The sequence below is a fragment of the Thunnus albacares genome, chromosome 12, assembly GCF_914725855.1.
Source record: "Thunnus albacares chromosome 12, fThuAlb1.1, whole genome shotgun sequence".
NCBI lineage: Eukaryota > Metazoa > Chordata > Actinopteri > Scombriformes > Scombridae > Thunnus > Thunnus albacares.
In genome coordinates, this window is record NC_058117.1 from 25,026,694 (window position 1) to 25,046,697 (window position 20,004).

Sequence of the window (20,004 nt, forward strand, 5' to 3'; positions counted from 1 at the left end):
TTACCAGCCTGTCCTCCCATAAAGCTAAATGGAATGGGCCTGATAGAGAGAATAAAAACTAAATTACGTAATTACCCAAATAAACAGCAAGCCGGGAACAATACTTATGGAGGAAAAAACCCATCATCCTGAGATGTTACTGTATAAAAAAAAAAAAAAAAGCAGCATTCTGACGCCTAGAAATATCAAGCCCTCAAGATGCAAACTCAGTATTTTTCCATGATGCATGTCCATGCCATATGTCGTCACTGTACATAGGGCTGCGGTAAAAACACATGTTCATTCAGTTGAGACAGAAAGCAAAGTCTTGAGTGTAAAAAAAACGACCACAGAGAAAAGAGACAATCTCTGACTAAGACTCTATCTGTTAATTTTTTCGAAAATCAAGAGAACTCACCCCTCTGCCCATGTTGGATGTCCAGACGTCGGCAGGTTATAATGTGAAGGACAGCGCTCAGGGGCCCCGCCACAGCTGAGACCTCCCGCCCCCCCCTCCACGTGTGGAAGAAACACTGGTGGCTTTTTTTGGGCCTGGCACCCCCACACCAAACATCCCATTCCTTCCCTCCTCTCAGGGTAACCTGAGACATACACCCCCCCCCGCCCTCCCCAATCACTTCGCCCCTTTACTCCACACCAACCAGACACCCCCCCCCCCCCCCCCCCCTTCTACCACCACACAACAGTCACAGAGGAGTTTCTGTGTGTGTACCTGCACCTGCTCAATATGCCCCCCGCCCCTTCTCACAACACATACAGCCCATCAATCACTACTGTCAGCACAACAAATGAAACCTTGGACTCCACTTAACATAATGTGTTTATAATAAAAGTGACAGTGGGGGACCGTTATTGGCCCTGAAATTTTTTAGAATGAAAAGGAAATGGAGTATTTTGCTGTTTGGATTCTGAGCACAGACCATGCTGAATAAGTCCTGCGACATATTGTTTTCCTCATTTGTTGATTGATCTTCTAAGATGAACTATTAACATCATTTTAATGTTTGTCGTCTGCCTGAATTCAAAGTGACTTGAAGTCAATACAAGGCTGCAATTAGCTTAAGGTCCAACATATTTGGAACATACGGCGGGTTATCGCCACTGTGCCCACACAACAGATGCAGCAAACGATCCTGTGATAAATACCAAAGAACTTCTCTCTAGTTGCCAATTAGTTGTTGATTTAAAGTTTGGCTCCTTCCTACATTGTAGAGCTACTAAGCCTGTATGAGCTGCATATTTCCATGTATGTGCCCCTGTACTGAGCTCCTGCTCAAGGCTTCTTCTTTCAAATTTGTTCTTCTTTTCAAGCATTGTAAACTCAAAAGATTCTTGACATTAATGTACAAATTCAAATTTTAGTCAATAGTATGAGTCAGAGAGGTAATCAAACAGGTCAGTTTAAACCTCAATGGGTCAAGAGGTAGGAAAAAGCTAACATTCAAGCTACTACTCTTGACTCTAACTTAAAGCAAGACTGTGTAGCTTATTAAAGTATATAATCCTCCTCTTAAAAAAAGAAAAATTGAATAAATAAGCAATAAAACGTACCCTTACTCAGTTCAATACACTCTTATGGTGGCTTATGTTTGCTAACCTTAGATTAGCATCAGTTTGGACTCCATGACTCTTCTCTATTTCTTCTGCTACTTTAAAGCAATTGACTCAAAAGACTCTTGGAAAGTGAAGGGAAATTCAGTTTGTCATTCTGTAACTGCCACAGCAGCTGGTGCTCAGCAAAAGTTTCTTATACTGTAAGTCCCTACATAGGATTTCAATATTTCTTACTATGATGCCATCCAGTGGTTATCAACCATGACAAAAACTTAACCATTAAAATAATTTAGAGGAATAGTTTTAGAAAGTATATTTATTTGCTTTCCTGCTGAGAGTAGAGAACATTGACGCCCTCTTGTGTTAAGGAGCTGGAGCAGGGAGGTGATTAGCTTAGCTTAGCTTAGCTTAAAGACTGGAGGCAGTGGGAAACAGCTAGCCTGACTCTTTCCAAAGTTCAAAAATACACTCACCAAGACTTCTAAAACTCACTAATTAACATGTTAAATCTTGTTTGTTTAAACCATAGACAAGCAGAAAGAGTAAAAACATTTCACTACTTCACTGAGTCTTGCAGCAACTTTCCAGAAAACAGGCAAAGACACTGTTGTTCATCAAGAAAGCTTCACCCCCAAAGTATCCTTCTAAAACCACAATTGTTGTTTTTACATTTGTTTGTGTAACTGACAGATTAAGCGAACATGATGCATATTAACTAGTGAGCTTTAGAGTTGATGGTAGGCGTATTTTTGAACTTTGAGCCAGGCTAGCTGGTTCCCCCTGCTTTCAGTCTTTATGCTAAACTAAGCTAAGCTAATCACCTCCGGGCTCTAGCTCGATATTTAATGAACATATATGAGCGGTATTGATCGTCTCATCTCCCTCTCGGCAAGAAAGTGAACAGGTGTATCTTCTAAAATGTAAAACTATTCCTTGAAAAGTAGGAAATTTTATACCATTAAAAAAAATGGCATCAACTGTAAAGCCCCTATATGTAGGATTAGAACATTTCTAACTTTGGAAACTCCTAGTGGTGGTATATATATATAAAAAAAACAAAAAACACTGACAGAAAGTTCTCTGCTTCACCTCCTCCAGCCAGGTATTCAGGAGGTGCTGCTGAGCAGGTCAGTGGGCATCACTTTAAGACTGTGGCTGTATGGTGTGTGTAACTGAATATGAAGCAGGACATCTCTGAAAAGGTCATGTGTGATCACTGAACCCGACCTGCACGTTAAATCAGAAAAAATTAAGTCTCTCTGAAAAATATACCTCATTTTGTCACCCTGTAAAATGTGAAAAGGTTGTAAATGGTCACTGATCATTTATTTTCGGTTCATTTCCTTTACCTTTTGGTAGTTGGGTAACATCGGGCATGAAGAGGTGAAATCATTTTACTCATCACCTGCCTCCATGGATCAGAGGAGTTTCAAAGTTTAATTCCATAATCAAATTCCTTTTGTACTCAAAAGAGAAATCACTTGGTGATCATTGTTCAGCGTTTAAAACCTGCAGATTACGTCCTCTGAAATGTTCTTAATTTGTATGCATATCTTTGGATGGCTAATAAAGAAATAATGAGTTTTACTTTCATGCCATCATCAGAGGATTCCAGTATTCAAATGGTGGATATCTCATTTTGGAAGGACTCTCTTCTTTTGAAAAGTTCATGAAAGTATGTACTGGCAGAGACATTTATGACAGATTAACACAATACTTTGGACTTGGAAGAGAAAGAAGGAAGACCATAGACATTTTCATCTGGGTTTACTTTGTCTTCTTTTGACAACAGCTGCGCTTGGGGCTTTAATTTTTTATTTACGTTCTCTTTACAACATATTATACAGAGTCATCAAAAGTTGTTAGTGCTATGGAATTATCACAAGCATTAAAATAAATGTAAAAAAATGTAAGAAGCTCCAGTCATTTCAAATAAAGGAATGTTATTTTGCAACTATGACTAATACAGTTCATAATACATACAAACAAAACATTTTTAAAAGGCATTTTAATGCTGTTTGTTTTATGTCAGGTGTCTGTGTGGCTTTTTGCTGAAAAAGAAGAAAACATTCCCACTAATCCATTTGACTGGATAGTTAAAACAGCGACTAGTCAAACAGATCTCCAGTTATAAAGATGTGGATTTTTAGCACCTCCATTCCCGTTATGAATTTTAAAGGAACATTCAAGTCTACACCATCCACCCTGCATATCAAGCACGCAGATCGCAATCCATCTTTGGCTCAGGGTTGGGGAAGGAGCACCTTTAAAAGAAAGCTCTGGGGGAAGAGCAGGTCTATCTGTAGTGATACATATGGATTTTTGGCTTGGCTTAACACACCAGATAAGTCTCTTTCTCCAAGGCTTTCTCCCACAGCAAGCACCTTCCTCCCCTTTTTTTTTCTCCCCTGCCACATCGCGCTGAATCTGAGGCTAACCGAACTCTTATCCACCCCTCATCCTCTCTCTGTCACCACACGACAACCTCGATTTCCCTTCATCTCGGAATAAAACGTGCACCAAAGAAACAGCCACACAGTACCTTCCATAATACACAAGGTCAGAAATATAATGGCATATTCCATCGAATATAATTACATTCCTTCCCTGCTTTGATAAACATGTTCTCCATGTGTTTTCTTGTACACATGTAAAAAATGTCTCAGAAAACATTATTTTGCTTTACTTAGGGTGACATACCATTGGTTTTTTTTTTTTGCTTTATATCAAATCTCATTTTTAACACTCTTTAAATAGACACACATATACATAAAACACGCGTCGTATTTGTGACCGGAAGAGAGCTAGCTAGATTATAAGTTTCTGTTTGGCGTCTTCAGTGAGAACTAAAGGCCGATTTCTGCCCATGTGTTTACTTCCTTTGCCAGGAGGGGGCAGAGGAGAGCGTTTTGGCAGTCGAACCAGCAGAAAAAAGACAGTAAGGGGTCGGAGGAAGGAGAGCGGGCCGGCAGGGGACATGCCTTTGGGGGGGGGGGCAGGGGGCATTTGAAGGGCAAGCGAATGGTCTTTCGTCGATCGTTGGGCAAGGAAGACGGAGGAAGGGGAGAGAGATGTCCGTCACCGGGTATGAAAAAGAGAATGAGGAGGACGAGGAATAGGAGGAAGGACAGAAGAGAGAGGAGCAGAGCATTGAGCTGTAGGCCTGGCAGTCAGATAAGGAGAGGCTTAAGAACTGGAGTGGATTGTGTATAGGCCTTTTCTGTGGGGGAATAATGCAGTGCAGAGTCACTAGACGACAGGAAGAGGAAGAGATAATGGAAGCCAAAGACGTAAGGACAGAGAGAATGAAACGGGGTTTGGAGCGAAGAGATGAATCCCAAGATGGGAGCAGAGATGAAAAGTGTATAGAGGAGTGAAGACAGCAGAGGCGGCAGCGAGGGAGGGAGAGAGAGACAGAGAGAGAGAGAGAGAGAGAGAGAGAGATGTGGAGAGAGATATCTCGTTACCAGCACGCGCTAAAATAATTAGCCCTGGGTTGGCAAGGAGAAACGTGCGAGCGGATTAACTGGACCTAAAATAACTCTGAGAGCACAGAGGCTGCACCTCTTCCTGGTAAGCCCTTTTGCCAGACTCCTGAGAGCGTCCGCCAGCCCCCGGGGCCGTGACGTCATTCCAGGTTGTCAGTCGCCGGCCTTCGAGTCAACAGTGGACTGTCTCACGCACTCAGGCACAAACAGTAAACCCACCCTCCCCCCCTTCCCACCCGTCCTGCTCGCCTCTTTCTCTTTCTTTTTCTCACTCCCCCCCCCCACCGCCCCACTACCCTGTTGGCTGAAAAATGTGCAGCTGTTACAGTAAGCCTGTACACTCTTATAGGACCAGAAATAGCCCCCTTTAGCCAGGGCAGGGACACAGCGACAACCTCCATTAGCTCAAATGTGAGAGGATTGAATCACCTCGAGCTCGAGGGCTTGAACCTCTATCTACGCTGGCAGAGAGCAGGAATCATATTTCTCTCCCACTATCACTCTCCTCTCTCTCTCTCTCTGCCTCTCGTTTTTTTTTTTTTTTTTTCTATCTGAAGTCCAGAGTGCACTCACAGCTCCGCTCAGAGTGTGTGATTGAATCGTAAACATTAAGGGGGATTCGGGGGACTCTAAACACAGAGGGATGTCTTTTGGGTTTCCTCTTAAGGAAGTTATGTGCGAAGTTAGGCCTTAAACAGTTTTACAGTTTGCCCAATGAATGCATACAGGGTCTCCGATGAGGCATTGTAAAAAAATTATTTGATACCGTTGCCACTGATATAGTAGGACTATTCTTACAGCCAGTGCTGTCTTGAAAGAGTAGAGATAATGGGAAATAATGGGGGTTGCATCAGGCTGGGCAGAAAAGGAGGGAGCAGACTAGAAGAGTGGAGGCAGTCATGGAGAAGTCAGACCTTTATCTATGGGAGAAAGAAAAGGAAGAAAAGAGGGAAGGGAAGTGAGAGAGGAAGAGAAAGAGGATAGAGCAGTTAGCATATAAATCACTTCTGCAATTTGAATTAACAAGGAAGTCAGGAAATTCACAGTGAAAGAGGAAGAAACGGGATAGGAAAAAAAGGGGAAAAAGAACGAAGAACAGTGTGAGGGAGAAAGTTAAGAGTTTGACACGTTCGCCTCCGAAAGAAAAAGCAAATTGGCTTGTCCCCATAGCTTGGGATTTGTGATGCGTATCGGACGCACTTGGAGAAAGCTTTTTTTTCGGCGGATAGTATCACAATGAAAAGAACCAGAAAGGCAAAAAACTGGGGGAGCAGCTTTTTAGATTTTGTTATCAAACCCAGCCATCTTAGGGTCTCGCTTCAAATGGCATATCTTATGACCTGACAAAAGTACTCAGGGTGCCGGCTGGTGTAAGAGATTATCACGACATCTCAGATCTCAGCCCATAAACCTACTGCATCTACAGTCATCAGCCTGTGACAAGAGCAGATATGATATGAGTCATTTGTTCCAGGACTCAGGTTGGCATTGTAGTGGATGTAAAGTAGGTTTGTGGTTTAACTCTCCTGATGTTTCCTCTTGCTTATCCTCCACGGCACCCTCCCCTCTCAGCCTCCCCCCCCCCCCCCACCCCCCGCCTCCCTATATTGTTATTTGAAGGTGAGCTGGTTGGCGAGGTACGTGAGGAGGTCAAGCGGTCTGAACCTCCCCGTCCCTCTCTCACCGCCAGGCCCCTCCTCCCCGTTTTTACGGGTCATCTCCAGCTCGATGGTCATCAGCACCCGATCTGCACCCTCGCCCCCTCTTCCCCCCACCCTCTCTGTCTTTCTGACTATGGTTCGCTGCTGCTGCTTCGGCTGGGCCTTCGCCACCGCCTGGCGCACGGGCTGGAGCAGCCGGCTGGTGAGCCCGCCCCAGCCCCTCCCCGTATCCTATTTCTTATCCTTGCGTGACTCCTGCTTCTTCTTTTCCGAGGCGGCCGCCTTCACCTTGGAGGGGTCAGCGGGAGGCACGGGGCCCTGTGGGGGAGCAGGGAGAGGGGGTCGGGGGGAGAACAGGGGAGGAGAGTCACTTCAGGAGGAAAGGAGCGTGAGGGAGATAAAGAGAGAGAGAGAGGGAGAGAGGAAGAGAGAGAGAGAGAGAGAAAAGGCAGACTGGGAGGGAGGGAGGGACGAAGGGAGGGAGGGGTGAGATGTTAGAGGTGAGAGAATGAAAAATGGGGTTAGCAGGACGAGTGGAGCTGTGTGAAGAGGAGAGAAAAACACATTTAAGGAGGAGGAGAAGAGATAGAGAGGGGTGAGGAAGTAGAAAGAGAGTCCTTTTAGGGGAGGGGGTAGCAAGTGAGGGCGGGTGGTGTCCAGAGCTGTAAGGGGGTGACAAAACAGGTAACCATGCGTTAGGATGGGACACAGTGGCAGGCAGGCTCCATACACCTGTGACACCTGAGTGACAATTGATCAAATGCACACACTCATACACACAATGTATACCAGCCTTTAGAGAAACATATTAAATCAGCAATAAATAAGTTCATCTAGGTTTTTATTAAACTGATGCTTAAACATTATTTCAGAGACCATATTTCAAAGTGTAGTTAGGACATGCAACACAATGAAATACAGTCATTTAAATGCTGTAAAAACAATGGCGGTACAGCATGTCCTCACCCCTTATTTTAATTATTCAAAGCTAGCCTTTTTCATATTTGAAATCAAGTCACTCTCAATTTAAGTTATTTTCTATCCCCTTTATTATTCTTGTTATTGTTTTAGTTTATTTAAATTTTGTTTTTTTGGGCATTTTTCTTCCCTTATCGTGTTTTCGTGCATAAATTGTCCGCAGGAAGGAATAGTTTGTTAAATTGAATGTCTAGAGAACGAGATGATGCATCTCAAGGGGCAAAAATTCAATACAGAACTTTCACTTCTCAACCAAGCTGAAGTCATTTTTCAACTTAAACACTTATTGTAAATGTTGTTTGACCTGTGAATCAACACATTTCGTGCTCACCGGGTCTCTAAAACATAATTTGAACTATCACAGTACATTAAAAACTCTTACTTAACACAGAAAAATAACATTTATTTCAGGGTCACTGCTCTTTAAGTGCCCTACCTAGAGCCAGGAAACTTTCTCTTAAACTTAAAATCAAAAGATTTGTTTACAAAGCATATAACTGAACTAAAATGAATAATTAATGTGCAAAAAAAAAAAAAAAGAAATGGTTGTAGATGTTATTGGCAGTTTTGCTGCGGTCGGGGTCGGACCTGTTTGACTGGCAATATAATATTTGAAAAAAAAACACCAGCTTCAAATATTAATCCATCTACTTCTTATATAATTCACCCATTCACTCCCACTCATTCTTTACATTGTCTGGACAATGTCTATAAACATCTCTATGAAGAAATCTATAAAAGGAAGAGGAGGAAGGAGGAAAAGGGAAGTGAGGCTTCACTTGAGCACGACAAATCCATCAGGAAGGGACTGGACAGAGAGGAGAGATAAGGTCAAGGTAACACTTAACTTTACATTAGCTGTATTCCAGTGCATTAACCTGTGAGTTAACCTATTGAAAAGTATCATAAGTGCACGATAATTCCCTTATGGAGCTTAAAATAATTATATATAATTATTTTCCCCACACTATGTACTTTTAATGATAGCGCACAGGTTAAACTTCAGGCTAGTACACTGTTAAGTGTGACAGAGGGCAGACAAAGTGAACAAGAAGCAAAATACTTTTGCTCTAATACATCAGGTTAGGCGGCGGTAGAAAGCACACTAGAGGCTGCTTCTACCCACTGAAGCTTCGACTAATAATACCCCACTGATTGCATTACAAAATTTATCATCTTTAATTATGCACTCTGCAAGAGCAGCGCCCACTCTGATAAGACAGCGATCGAGGCGAACGCTGCAGCTAACATGCAGCTGGACTGTGCAGCACCATCCGGTGTCATTACCTCCGATCATACTTACAGTCTCCCATACATCATTGTATTGTTTACCATTACGCATCCCACGGTAGGCTCAGTTTGTGCTGCAATGTAATGCAGAGCTCCCACGCTAGCGATGGGGCTGCCTTGTAAACGCACCCTAGCCTGCTTAGGCAGAAATGCAGAACCACCCTTGTTACAGGGGGCTGCACACACTTCAAAGGAAATGTGGGTACAGTGGCAAAACAGGAGGGACTGGTGGAAAGGTGGATAGGTAAGTGGCTGCGTCCCCTGCTGCATACTAAAAAGAGAGACGGTGACAGGTGAGGAGGGGAGATTGAGAGGTGGATGAAGAGTGAGGGGTAGTGATTTTCTGTCCAGAATCGAAGCTGATCAGAACCCAGAAGACCTGAGGAGGGAGAGGAGAGAGACTGGAAAGGGAGTGTGAGGAGGAGGAGGTGGTGGAGGTGGGTGAGGAGGGATCAACAGAGCGAGAGAGGGAGTAAAAAGGGAAGGAGAGAGAGGGGGAATTACAGACAGATAGATGCTTCTGATGGTCAGCGAGGAAGTCAAAGGCAAGGAGAGGTGGGAGAGGAGGAGGAGGAGGAGGAGGAGGAGGAGGATGCGACTGAAGGGAGGGAGACAGGGGACCGGATAAAAGGAATGTGAATGAGAGAGTGAGGGAAGAAGGTAGTGAAGTGAAGTAGAGGTGGGGGGAGGAGGGGGAGGAGGAGGAGGAGGAGGAGGCAATTGGGGGATGGAAAAAAAAAAGAATGGGTGGGTTGTGCGTGCGTGCGTGCGTTCGTGCGTGCGTGAGCTCAGATCGATACCGAGTGCACTCAATTATCATTCCAGTACAGTGTGTGTATATGTGTTCAAATCCTGTGAGCTTTCTTATGTGTGTGTGTGTGGCTGCAGGGTAAACTCCTCTCCCACAACTCCACCTTACAGGGGGAGTAGCACACACCACGGGATTCCTTTGTCTCTCTGTCTCGCTCGCCCCCCCCGTTCTCTCCCTCACCAGCAGTCTTTTGGAGATTTGTAGTGCAAGCCCAGCAAACAGAAAGTAACGAAGATGGTGAGGCTGATACAAAATTGTGTTGTGTCAGCAGAGTCCTCCTAATAAGGGCTATTTGATCAAACAACCACTTATGAGCGCGCTATAAAATCCCACGAGCCCCACTGTGTGTGTGGCATAGCTACAAGAGAGGAATCAGTTCTGAGAAAAAAGATAAAATAAAAAAAAAAAGAAAGAAAAATAAGGGAGTTGGCAGATGGAATAGCTGTTTTACGCTGTATATTTTTCTTCCAAGCCAAGAATTGCAGGAGAGTAACTGTAAATGACAACGTTGTCAAATACTTCAGTGTCCTTTCGGCGGCGAGTTATTTATTAATATATGCACTGTCACCCGCCGCAGGCACTTGAGAGCAACTGACTACAGCTCAAGAGTAACCTGACAATCATACGACAGTAGAAAGAAGACAAGAAGACAGAGGGAGGAAGGAAGGCTCCCAGGAGATGAGAATGAGCGCGTTTGTTTGAGGTAGGAGGAAGAGTTGGCCCTCGCTGGTATCGCCCCCTTAGGTTTGAGCCGGGAGGGGGGTGGAGGGGGGGCGCAAGACGGCGCTTTCCTATCCACCAGCGGGAGCCCATTGCTTCATCTTTACATTAGTTTATACCTGCGGCTAAATGATTTTCCGTCACAATAACACCTTTGATCTCCCACCTCTGATATCTCCCTGTATCTCTCATTTCAAAGCTGATTTTTGATTTAGTGAAAACGCCTTGAACACAAATCCCTTGACTCCCCCCCCTCCATTATCAGCATGTGAGGCGTACAGTCGATTACAACACACCCCAGCAACCATCCAACCCCCACCCCCCCCCCAAACATTACCACAAAGTAATCAAACAGAACTTGCCCCGGTGCCTTGTATTCACAAAAGAATACAAGCCACCAAAATGTCTGATTAATCCACCACTTGAGGCTATCACACTCCCATGAGGAACAGAGGGGGGAAAAAAAAAAAAAAAAATACCCCAAAATCCTTTGCGTGCAGCAGCGTAAAGGCACTGATAACAGCCCGGACCATAATAGACCCAGTGAATTTTCATTTGACTCCCAGTGAGCTAAATCAGCAGCTCCTGTCCATTTCCCCACTGCGAGCAAATCACAGTCCCATTCAATTCAGCAACAGCATTAGCGCCGTGACCTGGCCTCGGCCATTTCACAGACGCTGGTTTGATTTTTTGCCCCGTGGCTGTTTACTTTCACCGTACTGTTTGGCCCCCCTGAGGGAAATGAAGGAGGGGGGTGAAGACCACAAGTGAGAGAGAGAGAGGAGGAGGAGGGACAGTACAGGCTTTAAAAGCACTACGAATGCTGAGACAGCACTAGAATTTTAACAGCTTGAACACTATTATTAGTGTTTGCCGGGCAGAGTTTGAATGACATGTTATTTTGTTGTTGATATGTTGCTGCGAGGAGGAGCCGGCTAAGTGTGTGGACATATTAGAGCTGCTTGGACTGGCATTGGGGGAATGTGATTATGAAACTGTGCCGTTATGCACTGTCATGTTGGATGTGTGCCATTGTGTGGCTGTGCTGCAACAGAATAGATGAATATTCCTTCTGACACCACGTTTTCTGAGCCCAACAAATATTCAAACACTGAATGCTATTGTAAGCTCTTCAAAAGGACGTAAATTTACTATTCAGCGCCTCAATATGACAGCAAACCGAGCTGTTGCATTTGATGTTGTCGACTGGATGTGCGTGCGTGTGATTGAGTGTGTGTGTGTGAGGAAAGGAGGCGGAAGAGGAGGAGGAGGAGGAAGAAGAAGAAGAGGGGATCGGGGAGGAAGGAGAGAAGGGAACTTGCCTGTCTCTGCTGTGATCCCTCTTTCTTTTTCTTGCCATGTTTGCTGGAGGGGACAAAAGAAAGACAATGTCAGGATGTCGAATCTATCTCTCCCTCCAGTGGTCACAGGGCAGCATTGCCTGACAGCCATCATAAAGAGAACATCAACTTAATCTACAGGCCCTGTCTCACAACACAACCCCCGGGTGCTAAATGCGTTAAGATCTCATAAGATTGGATAGGTATGAGCAAGATGATGGATCCACCATCTTCATGATCCGATGGATTATCCACTCTTAACTTCCACTTCACCACTTTTAATCATCTTGCTTAGGACCTATACTGTACTGTCTTTAGATTAAATCTAAATGAGAGATCATTATCTGTCTCTCTCCCGCTGACTGACTTCAAAATCTAAACCTCGCACACGTAACCAAAGCAATCTATGGCACAGCAGCTATGCCAGCTTGGCCACGCAGGTGTCAATGCCAGGGATGGGTTCTGGCTTCAGCTCCAGTCCCTGGCACAGACCCGAGTGGCAGAGCGCCGCCGGCCACAGGCCGGGCACTGACCTGACACTGAGGCTGAAGACGCGGCGCGCCACCAGGAACCTCATCAGGTAGTAGATGACCACGATGAGCACCAACAGGCCCAGCACCACCCCGATGATGGCTCCTGTGATCACACCAGCCTGGATGGGCACTGTGGGAAGGGAAGGGAGTGTTAGCATGTAGACAAGAGTAGAAGAGAGTGTTGTAGATAATAATAATAAAAAAACAGGAAGGCAAAGAGGTGACAGAGAGAGGTTGGGAGTGTTCAGAGGATGCCAAAAAAAAAAAAAAAAAGAAAAGAAAGGAAATATGTGAAGAAACAGAAAGGAGAGAAGTAGAAGGAAAATATGATTTCAGAGGAGGGAGGGAGTAAGGGAACAAATCTAACAGGAAAGGGAATGAGAGATGAAAGAGACTAGAAAAGGAATGTGAAGTGAAGGTAAAGTAAAGGTTGAATGAAAGATAAAAGTGCAGTACAGGCAGAAGGAGATGAAGGGAGGAAAAGATAAGGTAGGATAAAGGTGAGAGTAGGGATAGAGTAATGGAGGGAGAAGGTGGGGGAGGGGATAAGACAGTGCAAGACGATGGAAAAGAGGAATGAAATGAGAAATGGGAGGGGGAGAAAAGGAGTGAAAGGGAGGCAGCGATAGCAATCTCAAATAGAAAAAAGAGATAAAATTGTAATTGATTTCATTTAATGGGAGGCGCAAGGAATTCCAACAAGGCAATGCGACCACTAGTGTGAACACGGTATTTGCTTTTTTGCCTGATGCACGGTGCAAATTGAGATTAATTTCAGAGTTTGGATGATTATAATAACAATTGAGAACAGTTGGCTGCTGACAGAATAAAATCACCAAAATATGCCATATGGGCTCAGTGGAAAGCTAATGAGCAGACACAGATGTAAGACAATAAAAGCACTTTACTTTACATACTGGGGAATTTGATTTTCCTGAGGAACCCCCCCCCCCCCCCACAGGACTCATTGTACCCCATCCCATCTCACCCTTCTCAAACACCAGCAGGCGGACGCTGGAGGGCCGTCCCACTATGTCAGGGGGGTTCTTGGCGTCACAGGTGAAGGTGCCGTTGTCGCTGAACTCCAGGTTCTTGATCAGGATGGAGCCATCACGGCGACCTGGGTTCCCCACAAACTCCAGCCGGTCCCTGAATGGTCCCTTGTTGTCGAGGTAGGCAGCGCCGCCGGTGTAGTGGAAGATCTGAAAGGACAGAGGATATGGTGACATCATAATGACAATTGTCTTTAGAAATAACAGTTTTCCATTTAAAAGGTGGAGTCAGCAATTCTGGAGATTGTTCGATACGCTTTTTGTCAAATTCAGCAAATATTTCCTCACAGTTTGCTAGCTGTCCGTTCTGTGTGTGCGCTACAAAAAAAAAAAACGGTGGAGCCACACAGCACTATTCCAGCCAATCAGCAACAGGGCGTTTGTGATCGTGCACAGGACAGAAGGAAGTCATCAGAGCAACTGTCTGTGATGACATGACAGTCTCTTGTCTCCTGCACCCGTTGAATGGTGAGAGGCAAAGAGAGGCATTGGCCAACTCACACAGAAAGTGTTTTTGACCATCCGTCACTGGTGCATCTCACGGAAGAGATACACTTCCCTTTTATTCAAGGTATCAATCCACACTGAATCCTAGACACATGTGAGTGATGTCATGAAGATCACCTGCATTTTTTCACGTTCCGAGTCTTTTTCTGCCGTGTTTCACACAAATATCCCGCTGTATGTGTGTTTTGAACTTATTAACTGTATCTACATCGACTGATCAAGGGTCCTACTCTGTCTGTGAGCTCGCCTGTTTCACTACAGGCAGATTCGCCTCAGTTGCTATGGTTGGCAGGGAAATAAGATGAATAAATAAACAAATACAAACATTGTTGATTTCCTCCTGTGAAGAAATCCATGCAAACTATTTTGGTTCAGTAAATTTCTGCTGTCAGTCAGCCTGGTGAAGGCAGTTTATCCTCTCAGCTCCCCAGGAGCTGCAGCTGACAGACGTGGACAGAGACGCTGAACGCAGGTCGAGTGAGAAGTGGGGAGACCGCAGAGAGGCGGAGAGTGTGGATGGACGGTTATGGTCACATGAACTGGTGATGATGTGTGACAGGAACAGAAGTGACTCTACAGCTGACGAATCGCTCTAGATTCTGTCGTATTTCTCTTTGGTCAGCTAGCCCAGTTGTTATGGTTGTTGTCTTGGCAATGCACGTCCATGAATTTGGGGGGGTGGAGCTTCCGAAGGAGCACGAAGGGAGGGGTGTATTTGTTTGGGTGTTTCGTTCAAATATCAACAATCTTTCTCCAGAATCACTGACTCAACCTTTATGGTTTTTCCACAGATTATTGCTTCCTTATATAATATAGCAGATTAGTTCATAAACTGCACCAATAAGTAGAGCTGTGTGTCAAAACTCAGTTCTTTTTGGTAGCTGCCAAAATGTGTCCATAACACCATGACTTTGCAAGAGTATTCAAAACTGTGAAGTACCAAAAACTGAAATTAAATGTCTGGTGATGTTCATAATCTTGTTTACTTACTCTTAAATCAGACTGTTCCTCATTTAAATCTGTAATAAATGATGTTTTTTTGGGCAACTGGGGGCAGCAGAACCAAGCTGTGAACACCTGTGTGTGTGGGAAACAGTCAGCAAACAGTTGCTAATTTACACCTGGCGACTTGAAGGCTTTCAGCTCCAGTCTCCTGAGGGACCTTATTCATTCTTTAGCTGCTGAATCTGTTCACCAGCTAGTCACTTTTTTCTGTTGTCAAAACAAAAAGCTGAAAGGCGCTAAAATGCTCCCTAGAGCTGAGGGGAGCTGCAGAGTCGGGTGATATTTTGTCACTACGAGTGAACCCTTTCACACACATGTCGTTGTGTTATATTGATTAGAATAGTAGATTTAAATCAAACATTTTGACCACTTGCGGGCAACAGAAACAAGTTGTGAGCCTTTTAAGTCGATGTTAAACTTTTTAGCAAACAGTTGCTTATTCCACCTCCAACAGTTGCAGAACAACATTAACATTCATTTGGAGTCATGTTTCTGTCCACCTGGTGAATTTAAGTCCAATATTCACTCTGTTTTTGATCTCTATCAACTCCTGAGGGAAATATCTAGCTCTTTAGCCTTTAAATGCTCCACTAGGTTCATCAGCTAGCCCCTGTGTTTGTTTTCCGTTTGGTGCTGCTGAGCAGTTAGTGTACAGAAGGGGTTTTTAGAGCTTTTTCTCTGAAAACAGCTGCCTGCAGCGGCTGTAAAAGACACTATTTAGAGCAATGAGAGTCAACCAAAACAGTAAAGTTGCAGCCAGACAGCTAAACAATGAGCTGAAAATCCCTGTGAAGCTCTGTAAAGCCGAAGGGAGCTGCAGAGTCGCTGATAGATCTCTGTGGGTTCATCACAACAAGCGACACCTCTGAATTATACACATTGTTATTTGATTTACTTGAAGTCAAAATTGTGCCAATTTCAGACTGTTTTAGTTTACGGTCTTGTGGGGTTTCTTGTGTTTAGACTTAATTCGATATTTTAGAATTTTATTCTAAGGGGGAAAAAAAAGGTTTTTGTAGAGAAACTTGTTTATCCATGTACAGTATCTCTTAGAGTGTGGTATTACAAAAAAGACTACAGCCAGAACATCACGTTTTAAACTCAGTCTTTGAAGAATTTTTAAAGGAGCTGTTAATTGACTTTGACTTTGATGACTTTTGTTGTGATTTGGTGCTATATAAATAAAATTGAATTGAATTGAATTGATTTGGGAGAAACCTTCAATGGGCTGTGAGGTACAACTGAAGTAAGGGGGGTTAAGTGGTGATGCTCCTGGTTCCACAAGGTCAAATTTGGTTGAAATTTTGATAAACTATCAGTTTAAATTTAAAGCCTGTGAGACACATAAGCCGGTCCCCATGAATTACACGCCGCCTTTCACGTGATACAAACATGTCAGATATCAAATACGACATTTCAAAAGGACAAATGCACCGTGAAAACAGAAAAGATGTATGAAACTGTAAATCTATCCAGGCAGGTAAAGAAATGAGCGACAGAAGATAAGGTGAAAAAAAAAAAAAAAAAAAAAAAAAAGAGCAGGGAAAACAACTTTCAAAGTACACTGCGGGAGACGGATGAAGGCGGATGAGGTGAGGGGAGGAGATAATGAGAGAGGAGGGGTGGGACAAAAAAAAAGGCAGGGCTGGAGAGGAGGAGATTAAGGGAGGTGGACAGAGGGAGGCGCAGTCAGGACGGGGAGATAGAGAGATTAGAGAGATGGGAGGAGGATAACGGCAGGGAGAGCGAAATTAAAGAGCAGGATGCAGGTGAGGCAGGGAGAAGAGGGTGAAGATTAGGAGAGAAAGTTTCTGTGCGCTTGTTATTTCCTGTTCTAAGTTAATACATGCACACTGTACCTGTGTGTTAAAATAAATTGAGTATTGTTTCGTGTGCCTTTTTTTTTGATATTCACACAGCGCTGGATTTGTCAGATTAAACCAGGATTCCTTTTTGTTTATTTGCATGCATCCTGCTCTCTGAGCGTGCTCTACAAATTACATGACATTTATGAATTTGGCTTGATTTTTGTTCCTCTTTGTGTCTGGTAGAGGCTGAGATGATGAAAACAAACCCCTGTTTGAAAACAAGTCTTTTTCGCAGCAGACGTAGCTATTGTTGGCGAGGCTACATTTCTGTCGCTGCAAAAGACGTCTTTGTGTTTCCTTTTTAAGAAGTTCTTTGTAGCTTCTTGCATGTGAAAAAGGTCAACTTCAAGTAGGAACGCACAACATCAGAATTACATTTAGGCCAATGAGGAGAAAAGAGGAAGGGGATGCTCCTCTGATGCAGCCGCACTCTTTTCAAGTGCAGGTTTAATGTGTACGTGTGACTAATTTTCAATTTTTTTGTGATTTACAGTATCAAACTTCTACATATGTCACCCTTAATCATGTGTAATGTGTGTGTGTATCTTACAGAGATGCTGTCCCGGGAGCCATCGGGCCTGTATGTCCAGGAGAAGGTGACGTCCTCTGAGGTCCAGCGCCAAGAGAAGAAAGAACAGGAGAGTCGGATGTCGGAGCCCACCAAGGCATGGCGTTCCCAGCCGGTGTAAATCACTATGGCCTGGGACTGCTCGGGCACTGGGAGCCACAGATGATATGGTTAATTCACAAATAAAAAAACACCCATCTATGCTACAAAGAGATTAAAATATTTGAGAAGTTTAACATGATTTTAGTTTAAAAGTTAATGTGGCCTTTACTGCACAATTTGACCACCTCTTACTACAGAAAATCAGCAGAATTGCAACCTGTAAGTATTAGAGAACAAGTTCGTGGACACAAAAACAAAATTATGCAAACATGAGAAACTTTTTGCAGCGTTCTCATTGACATTTATCCTTATTTTGTTACACTTTTGATCTGCATAGACTTTCCCCCCCCCCCCTAAATCACTTCGCCCTGATGTACTCACAAGACACTAAGCAGTGCTCACATGTCAAATTATTCATTTCCTTCCTCAAATCTATAAAATACATCCCAAACACTTGCATATGCATCCAGACACTCACAACTAAACTGCACACGTATTTGTGTCAGATCCACTATTGATTCAGACATGCACTCAGTAAATAAATGGATTATAACTGGAATATTGTTGCTAGTTTTCGAAAAGTCAAAGGGGAACATCATTTTCCCAATTAATATGGATTATCTTGGCTGCGCTGTTTATGCTCGAATAATATTTAATGATCAATGTTAATTTGGTTTTGGCTGCAAAATCAATATTTTACTTCCCTAAAAAAAAAAAAAAAAATGCATTCAGTATCTCAAACAACCACCAAAGCCCCTCCGGGAGCTGCACACCCCTAACTGAAACAGCATAACTTTTAAATTGTTCTGTTTAGTTTAAAACGAGTGAACGAGCCACCACTAGTCACACTATTCTCACAGCTACATTAACTTCTAATGCCCCCCCCCTCAAGCGTTCTGCCTCTTTTAACACCCGGGGGAATAAAGTTCACAGCATTTCACCGTGAGCACCCTTGAACGATCAACTTTAGTGCGGCCAGCCAACACAAAGCTCGTCAATGAAATCACACTTGACATCTTTAATTAAAATTCTGAAAATATCTGACAAGAAGGGAGTAGAGAAAGACGTCTGCTACGGAGCAAAAAAAAAAAAAAAAAAGCTCTGCCAGCCCTCGGTTGAAGAGTCATAACATTAGCGCTCTTTAACTTTGCAAACTAAAGAGACACCTGCTTTATGAGAGGATCACAGATGGAGAGAGTGCTGTGCTATTTACAATGAAGCACCTGAAGATGAACTACATGCTCTGCAGGCGCCCTAATGGCCTTTTTTTTAATTAAACCAATACAGCAAATACCAAGATATCAATTAAAGTGCTTTAGTTTGGTGTTAAGCCAGTGCAGAGAGAGGCATTACTTTTCAGTGAAAGATCAATTAATTCATCACTAAGCCTATTGACCCTTTTTATTATCAAGTCCATCAGTTTTCAGATAAGCGCTGCAGAAAAAAATATCTACATTTAACCTTTAACCCCACATCTGTAGAAAGATAATTTCTACATTTTCACTATCAACAGACAAGAATCCAGCTTGAGCTTTCTCTCTTTAACTTAAATAAAACTTAATAAAGTTCAAAGATTTCTTCTTCTTCTTTTTCTTTTTTTTTTTTTTTTTTTTACCTATTCCCAGGAGGACGACCGACGCCAGCGCCAAAAACGTCAGCATGGTTTCTGGCTTCTACGGAGCTCCCAAAAGACTGATGCCGCAGACCTGACAGGAGTCTTGTCGAGGAAGGAGTCCCACTCTAGAAGGAGTGTGAGTGGAAAGGAGGAGAGAGAGAGAGAGAGAGAAAGAAAGAAGTGGAGTGGAGGGGTGCGGGATGCCGGGACAGAGGGCTTCAAAACGGGACAACAACAGAAAACCCACTGTCCCCTGGTTTATACCCAACCACACCCCTCACCCAGGCCCGGCCCGGCCCATTCCTCCTCTCCGCACCACCACTCCCCCCCCCCCCTCCATCCCCCCCCCACCCACCCTCACTCACTCCTCCTGCCATTTCTCTCCATTTCGTTCCCTCATTGAAACAAATTACACACATTAACTTTCAAAGTGGAGGGGAAAAAAAAAAAACATTCGAGAGGCACCTGCGCCGTAGCCGTAACAGTAGCTGGTGGATTAATTGGGGGAAAACAATGGGCGACTTGGGGAGAATTTTGCAAATTCTGTGCAGCATTACGCCATGATGAATGTAATGTATTAGATTACACCCTCACTGTGATGTGATTGAGTTGAGAGCGAATGCTAATCAACGCTTATCATGTAGGTGCAAGCGAGGGTGTGTGTGACAGGAATCATGACCATCTGCAGCCGCTCTGTATGTGATCACTGTTCATATATAAATATTACATGGGGGGTATTGGTGGGAGGTGCGAGAGCCCGTTCTGTGTTTACAGTGAGGGGTCACGGAAGGAGGGGGGGGGGGGGGGGGGGGGGGTCGAAGGGGATCCTGCAGCGAGGTCAACCCAGTGCTCTCTCCTCCATCCCTCCATCCCCTCTCCCTGCACTTTCACCGGGTCTGAAGCCAGCAGTCC

The 20,004-nt window shown here is 44.0% G+C and overlaps 2 protein-coding genes across 4 annotated transcripts in view; both read right to left on the reverse strand.

The window, feature by feature from the left end:
* Positions 1 to 499, reverse strand: part of atp1a2a (ATPase Na+/K+ transporting subunit alpha 2a) — a 38,927-nt gene extending 38,428 nt beyond the window's left edge. For both annotated transcript variants that reach the window (XM_044367105.1, XM_044367104.1), the window contains exon 1: positions 398 to 499. In XM_044367105.1, coding sequence (XP_044223040.1) covers positions 398 to 409 — 12 coding nt within the window. In that variant the 5' untranslated portion in view covers positions 410 to 499. The remainder of the gene's footprint in view (positions 1 to 397) is intronic.
* Positions 500 to 3,614: 3,115 nt separating this feature from the next.
* mpz (myelin protein zero) lies at positions 3,615 to 19,199 on the reverse strand. 2 transcript variants are annotated; one of them, XM_044367106.1, is made up of 6 exons: positions 19,093 to 19,199; positions 17,358 to 17,524; positions 13,364 to 13,577; positions 12,376 to 12,505; positions 11,825 to 11,867; positions 3,615 to 7,021 (listed from the first exon to the last, which is right to left on the reverse strand). In XM_044367106.1, exons 1-6 carry the CDS (start codon positions 19,136 to 19,138, stop codon positions 6,935 to 6,937), a joined length of 687 nt encoding a protein of 228 aa, XP_044223041.1. In that variant the 5' UTR covers positions 19,139 to 19,199; the 3' UTR covers positions 3,615 to 6,934. The 2 variants fall into 2 exon arrangements, with proteins under 2 accessions (XP_044223041.1, XP_044223042.1); XM_044367107.1 differs by having other exon boundaries at positions 6,923 to 7,365.
* Positions 19,200 to 20,004: the final 805 nt, after the last annotated feature.